This window comes from Gossypium hirsutum, chromosome A02 (assembly GCF_007990345.1).
Source record: "Gossypium hirsutum isolate 1008001.06 chromosome A02, Gossypium_hirsutum_v2.1, whole genome shotgun sequence".
NCBI classification, from domain to species: Eukaryota; Viridiplantae; Streptophyta; class Magnoliopsida; order Malvales; family Malvaceae; genus Gossypium; species Gossypium hirsutum.
In genome coordinates this window covers 25992178-26011993 of record NC_053425.1, presented here as the reverse complement: position 1 = coordinate 26011993, position 19816 = coordinate 25992178, and the positions used below count along the sequence as shown (strand labels likewise).

At 34.3% G+C, this 19816-nt stretch overlaps 3 protein-coding genes across 4 annotated transcripts; 2 read left to right on the top strand and 1 right to left on the bottom strand.

The window, feature by feature from the left end:
* The first annotated feature begins 206 nt into the window (after positions 1 to 206).
* Positions 207 to 3140, top strand: LOC121210878 (uncharacterized protein At2g29880-like). The gene is made up of 2 exons (XM_041082740.1): positions 207 to 2412; positions 2490 to 3140. The coding sequence occupies exons 1-2, from the start codon at positions 2320 to 2322 to the stop codon at positions 3099 to 3101; spliced, it is 705 nt and encodes a 234-aa protein (XP_040938674.1). The 5' UTR covers positions 207 to 2319; the 3' UTR covers positions 3102 to 3140.
* A 1177-nt stretch (positions 3141 to 4317) lies between these two features.
* On the top strand, positions 4318 to 16275 carry LOC107951328 (lysine--tRNA ligase, cytoplasmic). Of its 2 annotated transcripts, none has more exons than XM_016886336.2 (17): positions 4318 to 4681; positions 4806 to 4884; positions 5755 to 5823; positions 5939 to 6104; positions 6206 to 6299; positions 12099 to 12184; positions 12674 to 12783; positions 12860 to 12922; positions 13287 to 13412; positions 13503 to 13785; positions 13874 to 13970; positions 14069 to 14225; positions 14848 to 14991; positions 15093 to 15161; positions 15253 to 15396; positions 15688 to 15739; positions 15997 to 16275. In XM_016886336.2, the coding sequence occupies exons 1-17, from the start codon at positions 4596 to 4598 to the stop codon at positions 16008 to 16010; spliced, it is 1839 nt and encodes a 612-aa protein (XP_016741825.1). In that variant the 5' UTR covers positions 4318 to 4595; the 3' UTR covers positions 16011 to 16275. The 2 variants fall into 2 exon arrangements, with proteins under 2 accessions (XP_016741825.1, XP_040938660.1); XM_041082726.1 differs by having other exon boundaries at positions 15994 to 16275.
* A 2365-nt stretch (positions 16276 to 18640) lies between these two features.
* LOC121210875 (ribulose bisphosphate carboxylase large chain-like) lies at positions 18641 to 19132 on the bottom strand. The gene has a single exon (XM_041082736.1). The coding sequence runs from the start codon at positions 19115 to 19117 to the stop codon at positions 18695 to 18697; it is 423 nt and encodes a 140-aa protein (XP_040938670.1). The 5' UTR covers positions 19118 to 19132; the 3' UTR covers positions 18641 to 18694.
* Between the last annotated feature and the right edge of the window lie 684 nt (positions 19133 to 19816).

Sequence of the window (19816 nt, the reverse complement as noted above, 5' to 3'; positions counted from 1 at the left end):
TATGTGTATAAATATTTATGTAATTTCTTGTGAAAATTATAATCGAAATAGCCTGTTTTTAACATGGTATCAAAGCTTTTTTAGCCCGATTTCTAGGATTTTTTTCTTTGTCGGCGATCTTTTTCCTGACTCCAACCAACCCTCAAGCCTGTAGAATTTGTTCAAACGAAACATGACTGAAACTGTCAAAATCAGTAACACTGGGATGTCTCAGAAGTTTCTGTGAACAACTCAAACCCAACAAGTGAGTTTCAGAACATCCAAGTAGCCTACAGGCTAAATGGGAAAAATTACCTGAAGTGGTCTCAACTGGTTCGTACGTTCTTGAAGGGAAGAGGAAAACTGAGTCACTTACTCGAAACTGGACCTAAAGAAGGAGATCCTAAGTTTGATGCTTGGGATGAACAAGACTCTATGGTAATGTCTTGGTTATGGAACTCTATGATGCCAGAAATTAGTGATACATGCATGTTTCTTAACACATCCAAAGAAATATGCGAAGCTGTGAAACAAACTTATTCTAAAGTTCGAGATGCTGCTCAAATCTATGAAATCAAGACTAAGATTTCATCTACCAAGCAAGGAAGTCGATCAATCACGGAGTATTCCAATCTGTTGCAAGGTTTATGGAAAGAGATGGATCATTACCAGTGCATTCAGATGAAATGCAGTGAAGATGCAGCACTCCTGAAAAGGTTCGTTGAAAAGGATCGAATTTATGATTTTCTTGCTAGACTAAATGTTGAGTTTGATGCAGTAAGAGTTCAAATACTTGGAAAAGAGGAACTACCATCACTAAATGAGACAATTACAATTGTTCGTGCTGAGGAAGGAAGAAGAGGAGTTATGGTTGAGCAGCCAACTAGTGAAGATAATAGACAGATAGAATGTACAAAGCCTATTAACAGGGATTCCGTATGCTGCACCTACTGTAAAAAGGCCCGTAATACTAAAGAAAGATGCTAGAAACTCCATGGGAAGCCACAAACAACAAATAAAAATTTTTCAGAAAAAAGTGGACAACCAAAGGGACAAGGGTGAGCATATACAGCAAGACAGCTGGAAGGAAAAAATAATTCTCACGAATCACCTGTTGAATTCAATAAAGAAGAAATTGAGAAGTTAAAAAATTTGCTGGGATCATTGGAAAAATCTTCTTCAACAGGTACTTGTAGTTTGGCTTTTTCAGGTATATCCTCTTCTCAAGATTCTAAAGTCTCAGATACAGTCACCAAAAGTTCTTGGGTCATTGACTCAGGAGTTACAGACCACATGACCCACTCCTCACAAAAATTTATTTCATATACACCTTACCCTAGTAGTAGAAAAATAACAGTAGCCAATGGTTCTGTGATCACAGTGGCTAGTCAGGGTGATATTGTTATAAACAAAACCCTTACTCTTAAAAATGTCCTTCATGCTCCAAAACTATTTGCCAATCTTTTATCCATTCAAAGAATTACCAAAGACTAACTGTAAAGTGGTTTTCTATCATAATCGATGTCTTTTTCAGAAACAGAATACGATGAGGATGATTGGACATGCTAAGGACGTAAATGGCCTATACTATCTTGAAGAATCCAGTGGAGAAGTTAGTACTCTGAATTCCTCACCTTCATCTTTCATATCCGAATCTATTAAAACCAATAAAGACCAAATTTGGCTCTCTTACCTTCGCCTTGGTCATCCATCGTTTAGAGTCCTTAAAATTATGTTTCCTTCATTGTTCAAAGGATTACCTGTTGAAAAAGTTCATTGTGATATCTGTGAACTTGCAAAACATAAACGTACCTCTTTTCCAATAAGCAATAAAAGATCATCCACTCCTTTTACTCTTATTCATAGTGATGTTTGGGGGCCATCCACTATTTCAAATATTTCTGGGGCTCAGTGGTTTGTATCCTTCATTGATGATTGTACTCGTGTGTCTTGGATATTTCTTTTAAAACAAAAATCTGATGTAAGGTCTGTCTTTCCAACCTTTTACAACATGATCAAAACACAATTTGGAGCTGAAATAAAAAGGTTTAGGTCAGACAATGCCAAGGATTATTTCAATCAATTTCTCTCAACGTATTTCCAAGAAAAAGGCATTATACATGAGTCATCTTGTGTTAGTACACCACAACAAAATGGTGTTGCTGAAAGTAAGAATGGTCACATTTTAGCTATTACAAGAGCCCTTTTATTCCAAAAAAATGTCCCTAAACAATATTGGGACAATATTAAAAAGTTTTACCCGATGCCAAGTTGAAGGCTAAACCTAATCTTGAATCGAGGATTAGGACATTGAAAAGGGATTGGTCAATCGTTTATGACATGCTCAGCGGAAAAAACAATAGCGGTTTTGGTTGGGATGAGCATAGGCAGCTTGTTGTTGCTGAAGATGCGGTGTGGAACTCATATATAAATGTAAGAATTATTTCAAGTCTTTATTATCTTAATTTGACCAAACTTATATCTATTATGAATTCTTCTTTTTTTTTTAGAGTCATAAAGAAGCCGCTCAATTCAAACATCGTAGTTTCCCTTATTATGACCAACTTACAGCCATCTACGCAAAAGATCGAGCCATTAGGAAAGATGCTCAAATAGCCACTGATATTATTGAAGAAATAGATGCTGAGGATGTAGCTACTACAAATACTCATGAAGAAAGAAATGATTTCCATGGATGCAAAGCTGATGTTTCTTTGGCTGACATGGATCTTTTAGGCACACAACAGCAACCAGCTATAAACCAATGTGATTCCACATTTTCAAAGAAGAAGAAAAAGACTTCTGATGCAAGTGATCATATTTCATCTACTTCATTTAATTATGCTGCCACTTTATTAGCGGAAAAGATCGAGACTGTTGGCGTTGAAATCAGTAGGAGTATTGCCTCCGAGGTGCTAATTCAACAAAGGTCAAAAATGACACTTCAAGAAAGTGCTCTAAAATTATATCCAACATTATGTGAAGTAGAAGGTTTAACTGAGGATGAGCACTATCGCGCATTGAGCAAAATTCCAAATAATCCAACGCAAATGCTCATTTTCTTTAGTTTACCTTCTTCTGTGCGATTGGGATGGGTCAGAAGATTTCTTGCTGACCATTAAAAAATCATAGTTGTGTTGATGATATTTTAGTAACTTTTTGTGTTTGTAATAGTTGGATGGTATAATGACATGATAAAATGTCATTACAATGTTGTAACTTTTTGAGGTTGTAAATTTTATAACATATGGATTATGATATATAAACTAATGAAATCATGTCACTTTTTGTTAATATATGAATATTATGTTTGGATGTGAAATATGATTCTCAAGTTATTTATTACTTCTTATATTTTACTAATAATCAAATTATTTGTTTCACTTATGATATTTTAGCACATTATGTAGTGCAGTTTAAAAATAATAAAGTAGATTATATATTATTTTTATACTATTATATATTATGATTTTTTAATTCATTTAATAATAATTATATTAAGAATTTTATTAAATTATATATTATTTTATTAAATTATATTTAGTAATAATCATGTTAAAATATGATTAAATTATTTATTATTTTTATTAAAATATTTTTAATAATAATCTTATTAAAATTTAATAATAATAACAATAATCATATGATATGCTAAACTCATTTTTTTATATTGGCAATTGTGACCTAAGACAACAGGTGAAAGGCTAGATTAAAACAAATATATTAGGCATTGAAATGTTCTTAATAATAATTTTATATTAAAATTATTATTAAATATTATTAATAATTATATTAATAATGTTATTAAAATATATATTATTTTATTAAATTATATTTAATAATAATTATGTTAAAATTTGATTAAATTATTTATTTTCATTTTTATTAAAATATATGTATCAATAATCTTATTAAAATTTAATAACAATAATCATCTACCAACAAAAATTCTGTTAAGGGTACTTTGGTCATTTTAGCCTTTTTTCTTATGTTATTACAACATCATTCCATTCAACCAAACACAAGAATTCTATTACAGCTCTATTCCATTTCATTCAACCTAACAGTTTAATTACTGATTACAGCTCTATTCCATTACAGCTCTATTCAATTACAGCCCTATTACATTACAGTGAACCAAACGTACCGTAATAGTTAGGTGACTATTTGTATAGTTTACCCTATATATTTTTATGATTTTCAGCTATTTATGGAATGCTTGATTTATTTTGTTTGTGGGTTAAATTTGTTGGATTATTTAGAATTAAGATTAAATTGATAGAATGCTTAAGTATTGAGAATTAAAAGTGAAAATATACCAATTAAAAATGGAGGGTGACACAGAAACAAATGATAATGTTAATGGTGAGAATGAAATTATTGTATAATTCGATGACCTGTGATTAAATGTTAATAAATAAGAAAATGGAAACGAATTCATTTTCCAGTAAATAAAATAAAGATTAATCGATTCTAGTTGAAAATCTGACCCAGGGTTTTTGTTTGTTTTAAAACCCTAAAAAGCTCAATAGTTAATCCGTCTCACTGTTTCTTTCTTAATCTTTGGGCTTTGGCTTTGTTCGGAAGCCACATTCTCTCTATCTCGCTATCTCAAAATGGAAGGCTCCGTCGAAGAAACGGCCAAGGGAGTTTCCGATTTAGCAGTGGATTCGGCTTCCCCCGCAGAAATTCAGAGCAAAAAGTATATCTCCTTTCCTCTCTCTCTCTTTCTCTTTATTGCTACGTTTGATTCTTTAGAAGCAAGCTGAAAGATAAACAGTTGGATTTTTTTATTATCAATCTGATTATGTAAAATGTGTTGCCAGTGCTCGTAAGAAGGAACTTAAAAATAAGCAGCGGGAAGAGGAGCGTCGCCGCAAGGAGGAGGAAAAAGCAGCCAAACAGGTACTTAATGTGATATTTACTTCCTTATTTTCGTTTGGAATTAAAATTTGCGAGCTTAGTTTTTTTTTTTTTTTTTGGAATGATTATGTATTGGATCCATTTTGCTTTTAACTATTTGCTACCTTAAACAGTAATATACGTTCAAATTTGGCTAAATAATGATATCTAAATTATAATTTCTCAAGAAAACTAACATGGTATATTATTTCTATTGGATGCGTGATATTATTATTGTAGCTGTTTGATTAAAATTTTGATTTCGTAAAACAGGAAATAAATTGTAAAATAGAACTTACAAAGTTATATCTTTCAGTAGTTTCTTTTTGGTTTTATCCATTTTTTCTAGAAATTAAAACATAAACAATTCAATGCTTGTAGTAAAAGTAACAAAGTAATGAAGTTGAAGCCTTTGTTTTGATCAGTTCATTCCTTTATGTCTATAAAGCATAGCAGAAGGAATGCAAGGATAGTGCTAGATGCGTGTGTGACATATTGGAAGATTCTTGTCTGGTTCTTCAAGGAAGGTTTGAAGAATAATATTTACTTGATCGATTTGTATAAAAGTAAACATGTCTCAGCTTTTTATTCTCTCTTTTGGTGGTAACAGGCAGTTAACTGTACTCGTGCATAAATGTTAGATATGTATACTAATATAAGAATGGGTTCAATGGCACAAAGCCAAACATCTATGGCTGTACTGATCATTGTTGGTAGCTGAAGAAAGGACTCAATAATTGTTGGTCTTTTAGTTAATTTTAAGTACTGGATAAGAAGACTAAGACTATTTTCCTCATTTTGTCATTTGTCATTGCTGGAATTTTACTATTTCATTATGACCTCTTTGGCGACCTAATTGTATTTTTTATTCAGGCTGCAGCCAAGGCAAGCTCACATTGTCAGAAATCTGCTGGAGCTGATGATGAAGATATGGATCCCACGGTATAGTTCAATGATTGCTGTAAAAGTACTTTTCACAATGAATGAATGAATGAAAATTTCATAAAGATTGCAGTGAACTTCTTGGACCTAACATTAATTAACCTTCTCTTGTTAGCAATTCCATGAGAATAGGCTGAAATTTCTTGCAGCCCAGAAAGCAGAAGGAAAAAATCCATATCCTCATAAGTTCTTTGCATCGATGTCTATTATTGAATATATAAATAAATATGGAAGCTTAGCCAATGGGGAGCATATTGAGGATGTCGTAGTATCTTTGGCTGGTATTTATATGAGCTGCTCTTACTCCAGTCGTATCATCATTGAGTCCTGGATACATTCATTTATTTATTTTTGCAAGTGACTCATTTTTCTTTTATGCTAGGTCGAATTATGAGCAAAAGATCATCAAGTTCAAAGCTTTTCTTTTATGACTTGCACGGTGATGGTGCCAAAGTCCAAGTTATGGCTGATGCAAGGTATATATTGTTAAAAACAGGCTATTTCAATTGTATTTTTCACAAGAAATTACATAAATATTTATAGACATAATGAGCCTAACTTAGGAAACTTTACACTAGGAAACATACTAATTCTAGGGATGCTGTACCTAAAAACAGCCTTAAAGTTAGGGATAAAATATTTACAAAATCCTATTTGATACACTCAAATATTGCTTAATTAGGAAACTGAAATCTGACACTCCCCCTCAAGCTGGGAAGTGGATATCATCCATTCTCAGCTTGCTTACTAATTTCTGAAACAACTTCCCAGACAATCCTTTGGTAAGTATGTCTGCTAGTTGGCCATTAGTGGACACAAATGGAGTGCAAATTAAGCCACTGTCCAGTTTTTCCTTTATAAAATGTCTGTCAACCTCAACGTGCTTCGTTCGATCATGTTGAACTGGATTATGTGCAATATTGATAGCAGACTTATTATCGCAATACAACTTCATTGGACCTTCCCACTCGATCTTCAAATCTTCCAAAATAATTTTTAGCCATAACAACTCACAAACTCCAAGAGCCATCGCCCTAAATTCAGCTTCTGCACTAGATCTAGCCACAACATTTTTTTTTTACTCCTCCAAGTCACAAGGTTGCCTCCTAGGAAAGTACAATAGCCCGAGGTTGATCTTCTATCAACCATAGATCCTGCATAATCTGCATCAGTATAGGCTTCAAGGGTTAAATTTTGCCCCTTTTTAACTAGGATTCCTTTGCCTGGTGTGCCCTTTAAGTACTGTAGAATCTGATACGGCTCTAAGATGTGATTCTTTGGGATTGTGCATAAACTGACTTACAACACCTACTGCATAGGCAATATCTGGTCTGGTATGAGACAAGTAAATGAGCTTCTCCACAAGTCTTTGATATGACCTTTTATCAACTGCTGCATCTTCTAATGCATTTCCAAGTCCGTGGTTCACCTCTATGGGTGTCTCTGCTGGTTTACAGCCCAACTTGCCCGTTTCTGTCAACAAATCAACTATGTATTTTTGTTGAGATATGATTATTCCTTCCTGAGAGTGTGCCACTTCAATACCAAGGAAATATTTTAACTTACCGAGCTCTTTGACTTCAAATTCTTTTACTAGACATTTCTTTAAATTCTCCATTCCTTCTAGATCATCACCAGTCATTATAATGTCATCAACATAGACTAATAAAGCAGTCACTCCCCCTGAAGATGAGTGTTTTACAAATAGTGTGATCTCCTTGACTCTGTTTATACCCCAACTTGAGCATTACTTTGGTAAATCTTCCAAACCAAGCCCTTGGGGACTGTTTCAGTCCGTACAAAGCCTTTTTTAGTTTGCAAACTACCTGTCTTGTATTTGGACCGAATCTTGGAGGAACATCTATATAGACTTCCTCCTCAAGATCACCATGTAAAAAGGCAATTTTGATGTCAAATTGCTGTAATTTCCAGCCTCGGTTGGCAGCTAGTGACAACAACACTCTTACAGTGTTCATCTTTGCTACAAGGGCAAATGTCCCAAGGTAGTCTATTCCATACATTTGAGTGTACCCTTTAGCAACCAATCTTGCTTTGTACCTCTCCAAAGATCCATCTGACTTATATTTCACTATGTACACCCAGCGACATCCCACTGGTTTCTTTCCTCTCGGTAATTGCACCAAGTCCCATGTCTTATTTTTTTCGAGAGCTTCCATTTCAACTTTCATGGCATTTTTCCAATTCTCATCTTCTAATGCCTCGGATACAGTTTTGGGACTGGAGATAGAATTTAGACTGGTAAGAAAGGTTTTGTGGTTATGGGACAAGTTTTTGTAAGACATGATTAGGTACAAGGGATGTTTTGTACATGTTCTAGTCCACTTTCTAATAGCAATGGGAAAATCATCTAAATTTGCAGTATTAGAATTCAAAGTAGGTTCAGCAATTACCTCAGGTCGTATAGGAGAAGAAGATGATTGAACTTGCACCGGTGCCTTCTTCCTTGAGTAAACCAGTAAAGGACGAGTAGTGTCCTGAATTCCTCTTGGTGATTTGGGTGTATTAGGCTCTGTTTCAGGTTGTATAGGGGCCATTGTTTCAAGTCGGGCAGGTTGGTTAGTAGGCAAGGACTAAGTGGGAGTGTTTGGTTGTTGGACAGGAGTTGGAATGTGAGTGTTTTGTTGCTGGACAAGAGCTGGAATGTGGGTGTTTTGTTGCTGGACAGGAGCTGGAATGTCAAGAAGAAAGAATTCTTTGTCCTTATCTTCTGTGAATAAGATCTCCCCCTGAAGATAAGGACGAGTAAAGAAATTCTCTTGTTCTGCAAAAGTAACATCTGCTGTTACAAAAAAATTTTTTGTGGCTGAATGATAGCATTTGTACCCCTTTTGAGTGGAAGAATAACCAAGAAAGACACACTTGATAGCTCGTGGATCAAATTTTCCTCTATTTTGAGAATGAACATGTACAAAAGCAACACAGCCAAATATTTTGGGAGTAAGATTACTTGAAGTATTGAAATCAGGAAAGAATTTTGCTAGAACTTGCATAGGACTTTGAGATTCAAGGACTTTTGTAGGCAATCTATTTATCAAATGAGTAGCAGTTAAAACAGCCTCTCCCCAATATTGTTTAGGGACATTTTTTTGGAACAAAAGGGCTCTTGTAATAGCTAAAATGTGACCGTTCTTTCTTTCGGCAACACCATTTTGTTGGGGTGTACTAACACAAGATGACTCATGTATAATGCCTCTTTCCTGGAAATATGTTGAGAGAAATTGATTGAAATAATCCTTGGCATTGTCTGACCTAAACCTTTTTATTTTAGCTCCAAATTGTGTTTTGATCATGTTGTAAAAGGTTGGAAAGACAGACCTTACATCAGATTTTTGTTTTAAAAGAAATATCCAAGACACACGAGTACAATCATCAATAAAGGATACAAACCACCAAGCCCCAGAAATATTTGAAATAGTGGATGGCCCCCAAACATCACTATGAATAAGAGTAAAAGGAGTGAAAGTTCTTTTATTGCTTATTGGAAAAGAGGTACATTTATGTTTTGCAAGTTCACAGATATCACAATGAAATTTTTCAACAGCCAATCCTTTGAACAATGAAGGAAACATAATTTTAAGGACTCTAAACGATGGATGACCAAGGCGAAGGTGATAGAGCCAAATTTGGTCTTTATTGGTTTTAATAGATTCGGATATGAAAGATGAAGGTGAGGAATTCAGAGCACTAACTTCTCCACTGGATTCTTCAAGATAGTATGGGCCATTTACTTCCTTAGCATGTCCAATCATCCTCCTCGTATTCTGTTCCTGAAAAAGACATCGATTGTGATAGAAATCCACTTTACAGTTAGAGTCTTTGGTAATTCTTTGAATGGATAAAAGATTGGTAAATAGTTTTGGAACATGAAGGACATTTTTAAGAGTAAGGGTTTTGTTTATAACAATATCACCCTGACCAGCCACTGTGATCACAGAACCATCAGCTACTGTTATTTTTCTACTACTAGGGCAAGGTGTATATGAAACAAATTTTTGTGAGGAGTGGGTCATGTGGTCTGTAGCTACTGAGTCAATGACCCAAGAACTTTTGGTGACTGTATCTGAGACTTTAGAATCTTGAGAAGAGGATATACCTGAAAAAGCCAAACTACAAGTACCTGTTGAAGAAGTTTTTTCCAATGATCCCAGCAAATTTTTTAACTTCTCAATTTCTTCTTTATTGAATTCAACAGGTGATTCGTGAGAATTATTTTTTCCATCCAGCTGTCTTGCTGTATATGCTCGTCCTTGTCCCTTTGGTTGTCCACCTTTTTCTGAAAAATTTTTATTTGTTGTTTGTGGCTTCCCATGGAGTTTCCAGCATCTTTCTTTAGTGTGACGGGCCTTTTTACAGTAGGTGCACCATACGGAATCCTTGTTAGTAGGCTTTGTACGTTCTGTCTGTCTATTGTCTTCACTATTTGGCTGCACCAGGCCAAATCTCCTCTCACTTAGCTTTTGTAACCAAGGCTGAACTATCCACTTGACTGTTCTCAACCATAACTCCTCTTCATCCTTCCTCAGCACGAACAATTGCAATTGTCTCATTTAGTGATGGTAGTTCCTCTTTTCCAAGTATTTGAACTTTTACTGCATCAAACTCAACATTTAGTCCAGCAAGAAAATCATAAATTCGATCCTTTTCAACGAACCTTTTCAGGAGTGCTGCATCTTCACTGCACTTCATCTGAATGCACTGGTAATGATCCATCTCTTGCCATAAACTTTGCAACAGATTGGAATACTCCGTGATTGATCGACTTCCTTGCTTGGTAGATGAAATCTTAGTCTTGATTTCATAGATTTGAGTAGCATCTCGAACTTTAGAATAAAGTTTGTTTCACAGCTTCCCATATTTCTTTGGATGTGTTAAGAAACATGCATGTATCACTGATTTCTGGCATCATAGAGTTCCATAACCAAGACATTACCATAGAGTCTTGTTCATCCCAAGCATCAAACTTAGGATCTCCTTCTTTAGGTCCAGTTCTGAGTAAGTGACTCAGTTTTCCTCTTCCCTTCAAGAACGTACGAACCAGTTGAGACCACTTCAGGTAATTTTTCCCATTTAGCCTGTAGGCTACTTGGATGTTCTGAAACTCACTTGTTGGGTTTGAGTTGTTCACAGAAACTTCTGAAACAATCTCTCGTGTTACTGATCTTGACAGTTTCAGTCATGTTTCGTTTGAAAAAATTTTATAGGCTTGAGGGCTGGTTGGAATCAGGAAAAAAATCGCCAGACAAAGGAAAAAAAAATCCCAGAAATCGGGCTAAAAAAGCTCTGATACCATGTTAAAAATAGGCTATATCAATTATATTTTTCACAAGAAATTACATAAATATTTATAGACATAGTGAGCCTAACTTAGGAAACTTTATACTAGGAAACATACTAATTCTAGGGATGCTGTACCTAAAAACAGCCTTAAAGGTAGGGATAAAATATTTACAGAATCCTATTTGATACACTCAAATATTCCTTAATTAGGAAACTGAAATCTGACATATATGTCCATTTTATCATAAATTTGTATGCCCTCCCCCTTTTTGTTTTCCAAGTTTTCTCTTATTGGAAGGTTTATGAGAAATTCGAGGCAAAAACAATGTACTCTATACTAAATGTTAAATTTTCTGAGATTTTATATTCATTAGAAAAGAACTACATTTTAGGTGCATCATCCAACTAAACTGTTGAGCACGTCGTGAACATTTTTTGCATTTTATTGTTATCACAACAAAAAAACTACATTTATAGGTGCATTTTCCAGTTAAATAATTGAGCATGTGGTGTATATTTTATTTATTTATTTTTAACATTACGTTATCTGTTTTTTTATTAGATATATGGTTCACATTCAAGTTAGGGACGGCTTATAGGGAAATGCTATGGTTGATATTTCAGTGTCTCTCTCTCCAGTTATAGCAGTGTTTGAAAATTTATTATGATACAGTGTTTTATTTGCTCTGGAAATACACTAAAAATTTTCAAGTTCATAATTCATATATCTGTCTCAATTTTAAGAATTCAGATATTGTAATCTACTGTAAATCTGTATGCATATGAATAGAGTAACTGAATATCATTATTTTAAACACATACAAGCTAAATATTTCGGAGGCATTACCTTGGCCCCTGTGAATATGTTCTAGTTGAGATTAGTGATTGATTATGTGCCTCTTGTCTCTTTTCCTTTCCACTTCCCAGCTCCGATTCTCTTATCTTTTTATATAAATTTTTTTCTACTGTTACTGCAGCAAGTCAGGCTTGGATGAAGCAGAATTTGCAAAATTCCATTCCGGTGTGAAGCGTGGTGATATAGTTGGTGTCACTGGGTTTCCAGGTTGGGGAAGTTATACATCACTCTTTCTGTTCCTAAATGTTCTTCATTTTTTTGGGTATTTTCTCATAAAACTCTTATTTTTCTGTTTTTTTTATTGAAATTTATTATTAATTAGACCATAAAAGGTTTAAAATATGTATTAAATGCCTTCTCTTAAAGTTATGCTGGCATGGGAGGCAGAAAGTAAATTTCTCTTAAACTGGGAGCGAAAATTTTTTAATTTCAGCTGTCCTTCATGATATTCTAGCCATTCTTGTAGTCTTCATTTCTTTGGTGGATGAATTCTTAGTATGTATCCATATTTTAAATTTCATTATAGTGAGCTTTATTAGTTAACATTTCTTACAGCATTTTGTAAAAGATGGTGTGGAATCTCCTCTTACTATTGACAATCATCATTTTTTGGGGGGTTTAAAATTAACAAATTTCTAGAAGCTTTCTTCTCATAGCTGTCTTTCACTTTTTAATTTTGTTCGTTGCTTCTTCTAGGAAAAACAAAGAGAGGGGAGTTGAGCATCTTTCCCAAGTCATTTACTGTTTTATCCCATTGTCTCCATATGATGCCAAGGCAAAAAGCAGGTCCTGATGCCAGTGTGAAGGTAAACCAGTGTTCAGTGTGACTGTCTGATGTTTGTTAAGATCCTGATAATGACAATGTTTTTCATTTCTTCACAGAAAACTGATTTATGGGTCCCAGGAAGTACCAGGAACCCTGAAGCATATATTTTGAAGGATCAGGTAATATTTCGTATTTACTCATAGAAGCTTTACTGGATAATTGGTTTCCTGCCATCTACCATGTTAAATGCTAATGCATGTTAATGTAGCTTGCTTTAAGTTGCAATAGCAATTCAAACTCACACCAAGAATTTTTCATAATTTTTATTAAATGAAGAATGGGATGCTTATTAGGAACTGATCTTTTCAGATATATTAGTTATTACATTTTTACTCTTGCCTTTCTATTTGTGATTGCATCCCGTTGGCTAATATTACTGAAAAACTGTATGATGCAAGTCTGGAAGCTATTATATCTGTCTTTTATGACAGTCCCTGATCCTTGGAATTCATTTGGTTTATATTTGAATTTTTTAAATGTTAGGAAACACGATATCGCCAACGGTATCTTGATTTGATGTTAAACCTGGAGGTTCGTCAAATATTCAAGACCAGATCTAAGATCATTTCTTATGTAAGGAGTTTTCTTGACAATCTTGATTTCTTGGAGGTTAGTCATCTATTCATTATATCAAAATATCAGTTTCTTTATAAGTCTTTCCTTTTTAACGTTCCATTAATGTGAATATTTCATCATTAGGTTGAGACTCCCATGATGAACATGATTGCTGGAGGTGCAGCTGCCCGTCCATTTGTAACCCATCACAATGAATTAAACATGAAGCTCTACATGCGTATTGCACCGGAGTTATATCTTAAGGAGCTTGTAGTTGGTGGACTGGATCGTGTTTATGAAATTGGAAAACAGTTTAGAAATGAGGGTATTGATTTGACTCACAATCCTGAATTCACTACTTGCGAGTTCTATATGGCTTTTGCAGACTATAATGACCTGATGGAGCTCACTGAAAAAATGTTGAGTGGTAAGCACAACTAAAATAACCTATCATTGGAATATATCTTTCTGTTCATTTCTAAATTTGTTGGGTTTTCTTGATTTATCTACAACAGGAATGGTCAAGGAACTTACAGGTGGCTATAAGATTAAATATCACTCAAATGGCCTTGAAAATGATCCAATAGAGATTGATTTCACTCCGCCTTTCAGGTTTATGGATCGCTTTTACCATGATAAGAATCGTGAACAAAACTGAAAATGTCCTTTGTAGTCACTGTTGCTAATAAATTTGCTACTAATTTTCACAGGAGGCTTGACATGGTCGAGGAGTTGGAGAAGATGGCTAACCTCAATATACCCAAGGACTTTTCCAGTGATGAAGCTAACAAATATTTGGTGGATGCATGTGCAAAGTTTGAGATCAAATGCCCTCCTCCTCAAACAACAGCACGTTTATTAGATAAAGTATGTCTCCTGTCTTTGCTCTTTCTCTTTGAATATTTTTTATGTGAATCAAGGTACTTGGTGCTCATTGAGCTTAAGCTTTATGTAATATGGAGGGTGCTGAGCATCTAATGTTCCTCACTGAGGAAGTTCCAGGGTCCAAGTGTTGAACTTTTGCTAGTTTACTAGATGGCTAGCTGCTTAGGCAATCTAGAATCCATACCGAGTAAATATCTAAGTTTATTGAGTTACTATTATAATAATATCTTTTATTTAATGCAGTAGTTAAATTGCTGCATTCAAAGGCTTTGAAAATAGTAACTTAATATGGTAAACTTTAAGAGTGCAGCCGTGGCTTTGGCAGAACCCATTGTTTAATGATAATCTCAGTCCCTGCTCCCCTTAATTTGTTTACATTGTGATTGTATCTACTACTAATTTGATTCTTGTAAATGTGAACACGTTTTTGGTTTATTTGTGTGTATTTTAATGGGATTTTTCAGTGATATTATTGGGGCTTTTAACCATCAAAACCGGATAGAACACATCTATTATCACCTTTCACTGGGATCACAGTTTAGACATGGGGCCACACCTGCCCATCTTCTAATAGAAGTTTCATTTTTATTTTCCTTGTTTGCAGCTTGTTGGGCATTTTCTAGAAGAGACGTGTGTGAATCCTACTTTCATAATCAACCATCCTGAAATAATGAGTCCTTTGGCTAAGTGGCATAGGTCAAAACCAGGACTGACTGAACGTTTTGAACTTTTTATCAACAAACATGAAGTAAGTTTATTCGACATCATAAATCTAGTTTAGTTTCTCTGTAATTTAATTTGGCCTATGAGGTTTATTTTAAAAAAAAATATTATTTTCCAACTGTTCAGCTCTGCAATGCATACACTGAGTTGAATGATCCTGTTGTACAACGTCAACGATTCGCTGAACAACTGAAGGTATCAAACATTGTCACAAGTCTTGTGCATGGTGGTAACTTTAATTAAGATTATATAGGGACTTTTTCTCATAGAGATGTTGGAATATTAGGATCGGCAATCGGGTGATGATGAAGCAATGGCTTTGGATGAAACATTCTGTACTGCACTTGAGTACGGATTGCCACCAACAGGTGGTTGGGGACTGGGCATTGATCGGCTAGCTATGTTATTAACAGATTCACAGAATATCAAGGTTCTCCCTTTCTCATCTCTGTGGGTGTGCTCTCAAGTTACTTTTTTTTCTTTAAGTATTTGAGAATATTACCCTCCGAGAACCCTCTAAATACATTAAAACACAGAAAAATTTACATTTCCATGTCAGATACTTATCTGTATCAGATAGCCACACCAGAGTCTGAGTAATATATATATATCAACTCTGCCATGCTTGCACCATGAGATTTTCTTTGGCAAAATACTTAATTAGATTCTGTAATTGATTTGTTAATGGTCATTCATAATTTCTTGCATGCTATTCAAACAGGAGGTTCTTCTCTTCCCAGCCATGAAACCTCAGGATGAACCATCAGCCAAAGGTAATCAATTCGATATCACTCTGCTTATTTTGCCACATCAGTTGATCCTTTTTTGCCGTCCCTGTTTAAATATGGAATGTTGTTTGATTTTTATATTTGGCTTTATGAACAGCATATAGTATTGTAGCAGGTAATGCACATGGTTTATTGTGTTCAGTTGTTGATTAGAAAATCATGTCAATTTATCTGACCAATTTTCGTTTATCGTGTTGTATTTAATTTGTTGTGTCACACTGATGGTTTGATGGTTTTAGCAGCTCCAGGAACATAAGGGAGTTCAACTCTTGGCTTTGATGTGCTGTGTTTACCATAAGAGCTGGCAAGTTTTTTTTGTTAATTTTCTCGAGTTGCCTATTATGGAATAGGTATTCATGGTATATGATAGAAGTCCATTGTTTACGGATGTGAATTTACTTTGATTAGTCTTTATATGGAATTGGTATAAAAATATTCTGCATATTATTACAAACCCTCAGAGAAAAGATAGACTTTTGTTTGTTTGTGTGTGGTATTTTAAATGGATTCTTCTTCACTGATATGTTCATTTTTAATGTTGTCTCCAATTGCCTGTTTTCATTTTAGCATTTAAATTAACTTCGGTCTTGCTATAGTAAAAAAAGTGCTTCTTGGCATTTAGTTTACAACCGTGCAAACAATATGTCAAATTTACAGTGTTTTTCCCTATTTTTGGCATATTGCTACGAGTCAACAAATACTGATATGGAAGGAAATCTTGAATCGTGTAGCAGACAAATGAAAGTTTATTTTAATTATTTCTGTTTATATTCAAAGGAAAAAATAATCTAATATAAATAATTAGTTCTACCATTTCCGATCTTTGGCGCAAGAAGAAGGGGCTGATCCGTATCATCTTGACTTGGTTCTGATTTCTCTATTTTTTTAAGAATACCGCTTCTCCTACTCGTATCGAATAGAACATGTTGAGGCAAACCTTCTTCATGTAAAACCTGCTTGATTTAGATCGGGAGAATCATACGGTTTTATGATCCATGCATAATATCATGAAAAATGGATACAAATTTTTACTGCTACTTAGTATCGGCAATAGGTCTGAAAAAGTATTTAAAAATATCAAATTTAGATATTTGTACCCTGCCGAAGTAAGGAACCATGGCATATATGTTTGGAATAGATTCTGTTTGAGAGAGTTGAAAAAGAACTATCTCGTTGAAAGGTTCTATACATCCATTCTTTCTCAACGCATTTCTTTAGACAAAGACTTCGTTTTTTCCGCTTTTCGCATGGTAAATATTTCTCAGAACATGGAGTGTGAATCAAACCCATGTTTGAATTGAAATTGAGATACTGATGCAAGTTCTTCTCTTCTGAATCAGATGGATTCATATCTGAAAGAGGTTGACAATAAGTTCTTTCAAAATTGACTATTTGTCTCTCTGTTAGAGGTGTTCTAGAAATGTCTGCAATAGAGCAAATAGCTCTACGAACTAATGGATCGGATCGAATTGCAAACTGGAAAGATTGATACAAGTTATACCTTTCGTCACCACTTTGTGGAAAATCATTAGATATGAATATGTTAGATACGTGCGACTCGATTGGTGAAGGTGAAATAGTATCTCTCCCCCAAAAAAGCATGTTTTTTTTTACCACCGCACAGAAAATATTTTGTTGCGAATTTCCAGGAGCATTTGGAACATTTCGTTTCTGAGCAGAAGAGCCGTTTTCAAGTAGTGTTCGATCGATTACGTATTAATCAATATTCGATTGATTGGTTTGAGGTTATCGACAAAAAAGATTTGTCTAAGTCACTTTGTTTCTTTTTGTCCAAGTTACTTCTCTTTTTGTCCAAGTTGCTTCTCTTTTTGTCTAACTCACTTCCTTTTTTCTTTGTGAGTTTCGAGAATATCCCTATTCATAGGTCTGAGATCCACATCTATGAATTGAAAGGTCCGAATGATCAACTTTGCAATCAGTTGTTAGAATCAATAGGTCTTCAAATCGTTCATTTGAAAAAATTGAAACCTTTCTTATTGGATGATCATAATACTATATAACAAAGTAAAAAGGGCTTTTTTCAAGCCTTTCTTTTTGCGTGCTGTAACATAGTAATTATCTTTTCTCAATTAGGAGAGATGGCTGAGTGGACTAAAGCGTCGGATTGCTAATCCGTTGTGCGAGTTATTCGTACCGAGGGTTCGAATATCTCTCTTTCCGTTTCGGTTTTTGGTAGTGGAATAGATCAAATCCTAATACCATTTCTAAAAATGAAGCAAGGAACTCTCCCTTTTTTATTCTTCGCGTCCAGGATTACATCCCGGATCATTAGATAGGAATCCGAAGATGAAGAGAGAAACAAAGAATATTACTACGGTGTAAACAAAGAGTTTAAGAGTAAGCATTACACAATCTCCAAGAGCATTTTTTTGGAAAAAGAAGAGAATAGATTCTTCGTTTTTATACCACATATCCTTTTTTTTTTTATTTTGACACCAAGAAATAAAGTGATTTCTAGAATTTCTAGAAATCCAAAAGAATTTTCAGAAATTCACTTGTACTAAAAGTTGAGTTTTTCATTACAAAAAAAATTCTTTCATACCAACAATTATATATTGTGGCGGACTCTAATCTAAATAGGGTTCTTCGGCCAAGAGGGTCTCTTAATGCCCTCTTTTTTTTTCTTCCCATCGGAGTTATTTCTTATTTCACAAATACTTGCCATTCGTTGGTTATTAGGGGCATCCCGAAAACGTCCGGGTCGAAATATGGCTTTCAAATTAAGTTCCGAATTAGTGGATGCTGCTAAAGGGAGTGGCGATGCCATACGCAAAAAAGAAGAGACTCATAGAATGGCAGAGGCAAATAGAGCTTTTGCACATTTTTGTTAATCCATGAACAGGATCGATATAGACACAATCTTTATTGACTTAAGTTAAGGCTCTTGATTTTTTCTTCAATGAACAGATATTCATCTAATTATTGATGAATCTCTATTGATGCTCTATTACATTGCTCTTTATGAGATGTTTTAATATAAGCAGTAGGGACTCGCAGATCCTCCAGACGTAGAGCGCGCAGGGCTTTGAACCCAAATACATTACCCACAATGGAAGTAAACATGTTAGTAACAGAACCTTCTTCAAAAAGGTCTAAAGGGTAAGATACATAACATATATATTGATCTTCTTCTCCAGGAACGGGCTCAATGTCGTAGCATCGCCCTTTGTAACGATCAAGGCTGGTAAGCCCATCGGTCCACACGGTTGTCCATGTACCAGTAGAAGATTCAGCAGCTACCGCGGCCCCTGCTTCCTCAGGCGGAACTTCGGGTTGAGGAGTCACTCGGATTTGTTCGATCCAAAACTTGAGACAATGGGTGTAATCCGAAAAAGGATTCATAAGTGGTTGTGTAAAATTCCTTTTCTTGTGTCGAAATAATAACAATTCCGGGACCCGTTCGTCAAAGATTTCTATTCTTAGTTTCGATTTTTCCAGATTTTTCAGAACCCTTTATTTTTTCGATTTACTTATAATAGAATAAGTAATAAGGATAATATAATAAGTATAAAATATATTAAGTATATAATTAGTTATATAACGCATATTTTCTTTCATATTTTCTTTCTATATTATTATATTATTAATATTATTTATATATTATTAAATATTATTAATATATTTAAATTTATATATTTAAATTATATATTGAAATGATAAATAATAATAAAATAAACAATACAATAATAAAATAAACAAATCAAATCCTATTTATTATATTAATTCTATAATTTAAATTTTCAAAATAGGATTTTAGAAATAGAAATAGGGATAGGATTCTTTTTAAAAATATTAGAAATAAGGAATAAAGAAATCATGGATAAATCCAAGCGACTCTTTCTTAAATCCAAGCGATCTTTTCGTAGGCGTTTGCCCCTGATCCAATCGGGGGATAGAATTGATTATAGAAACATGAGTTTAATTAGTCGATTTATTAGTGAACAAGGAAAAATATTATCTAGGCGAGTAAATAGATTGACCTTAAAACAACAACGATTAATTACTATTGCTATAAAACAAGCTCGTATTTTATCTTCGTTA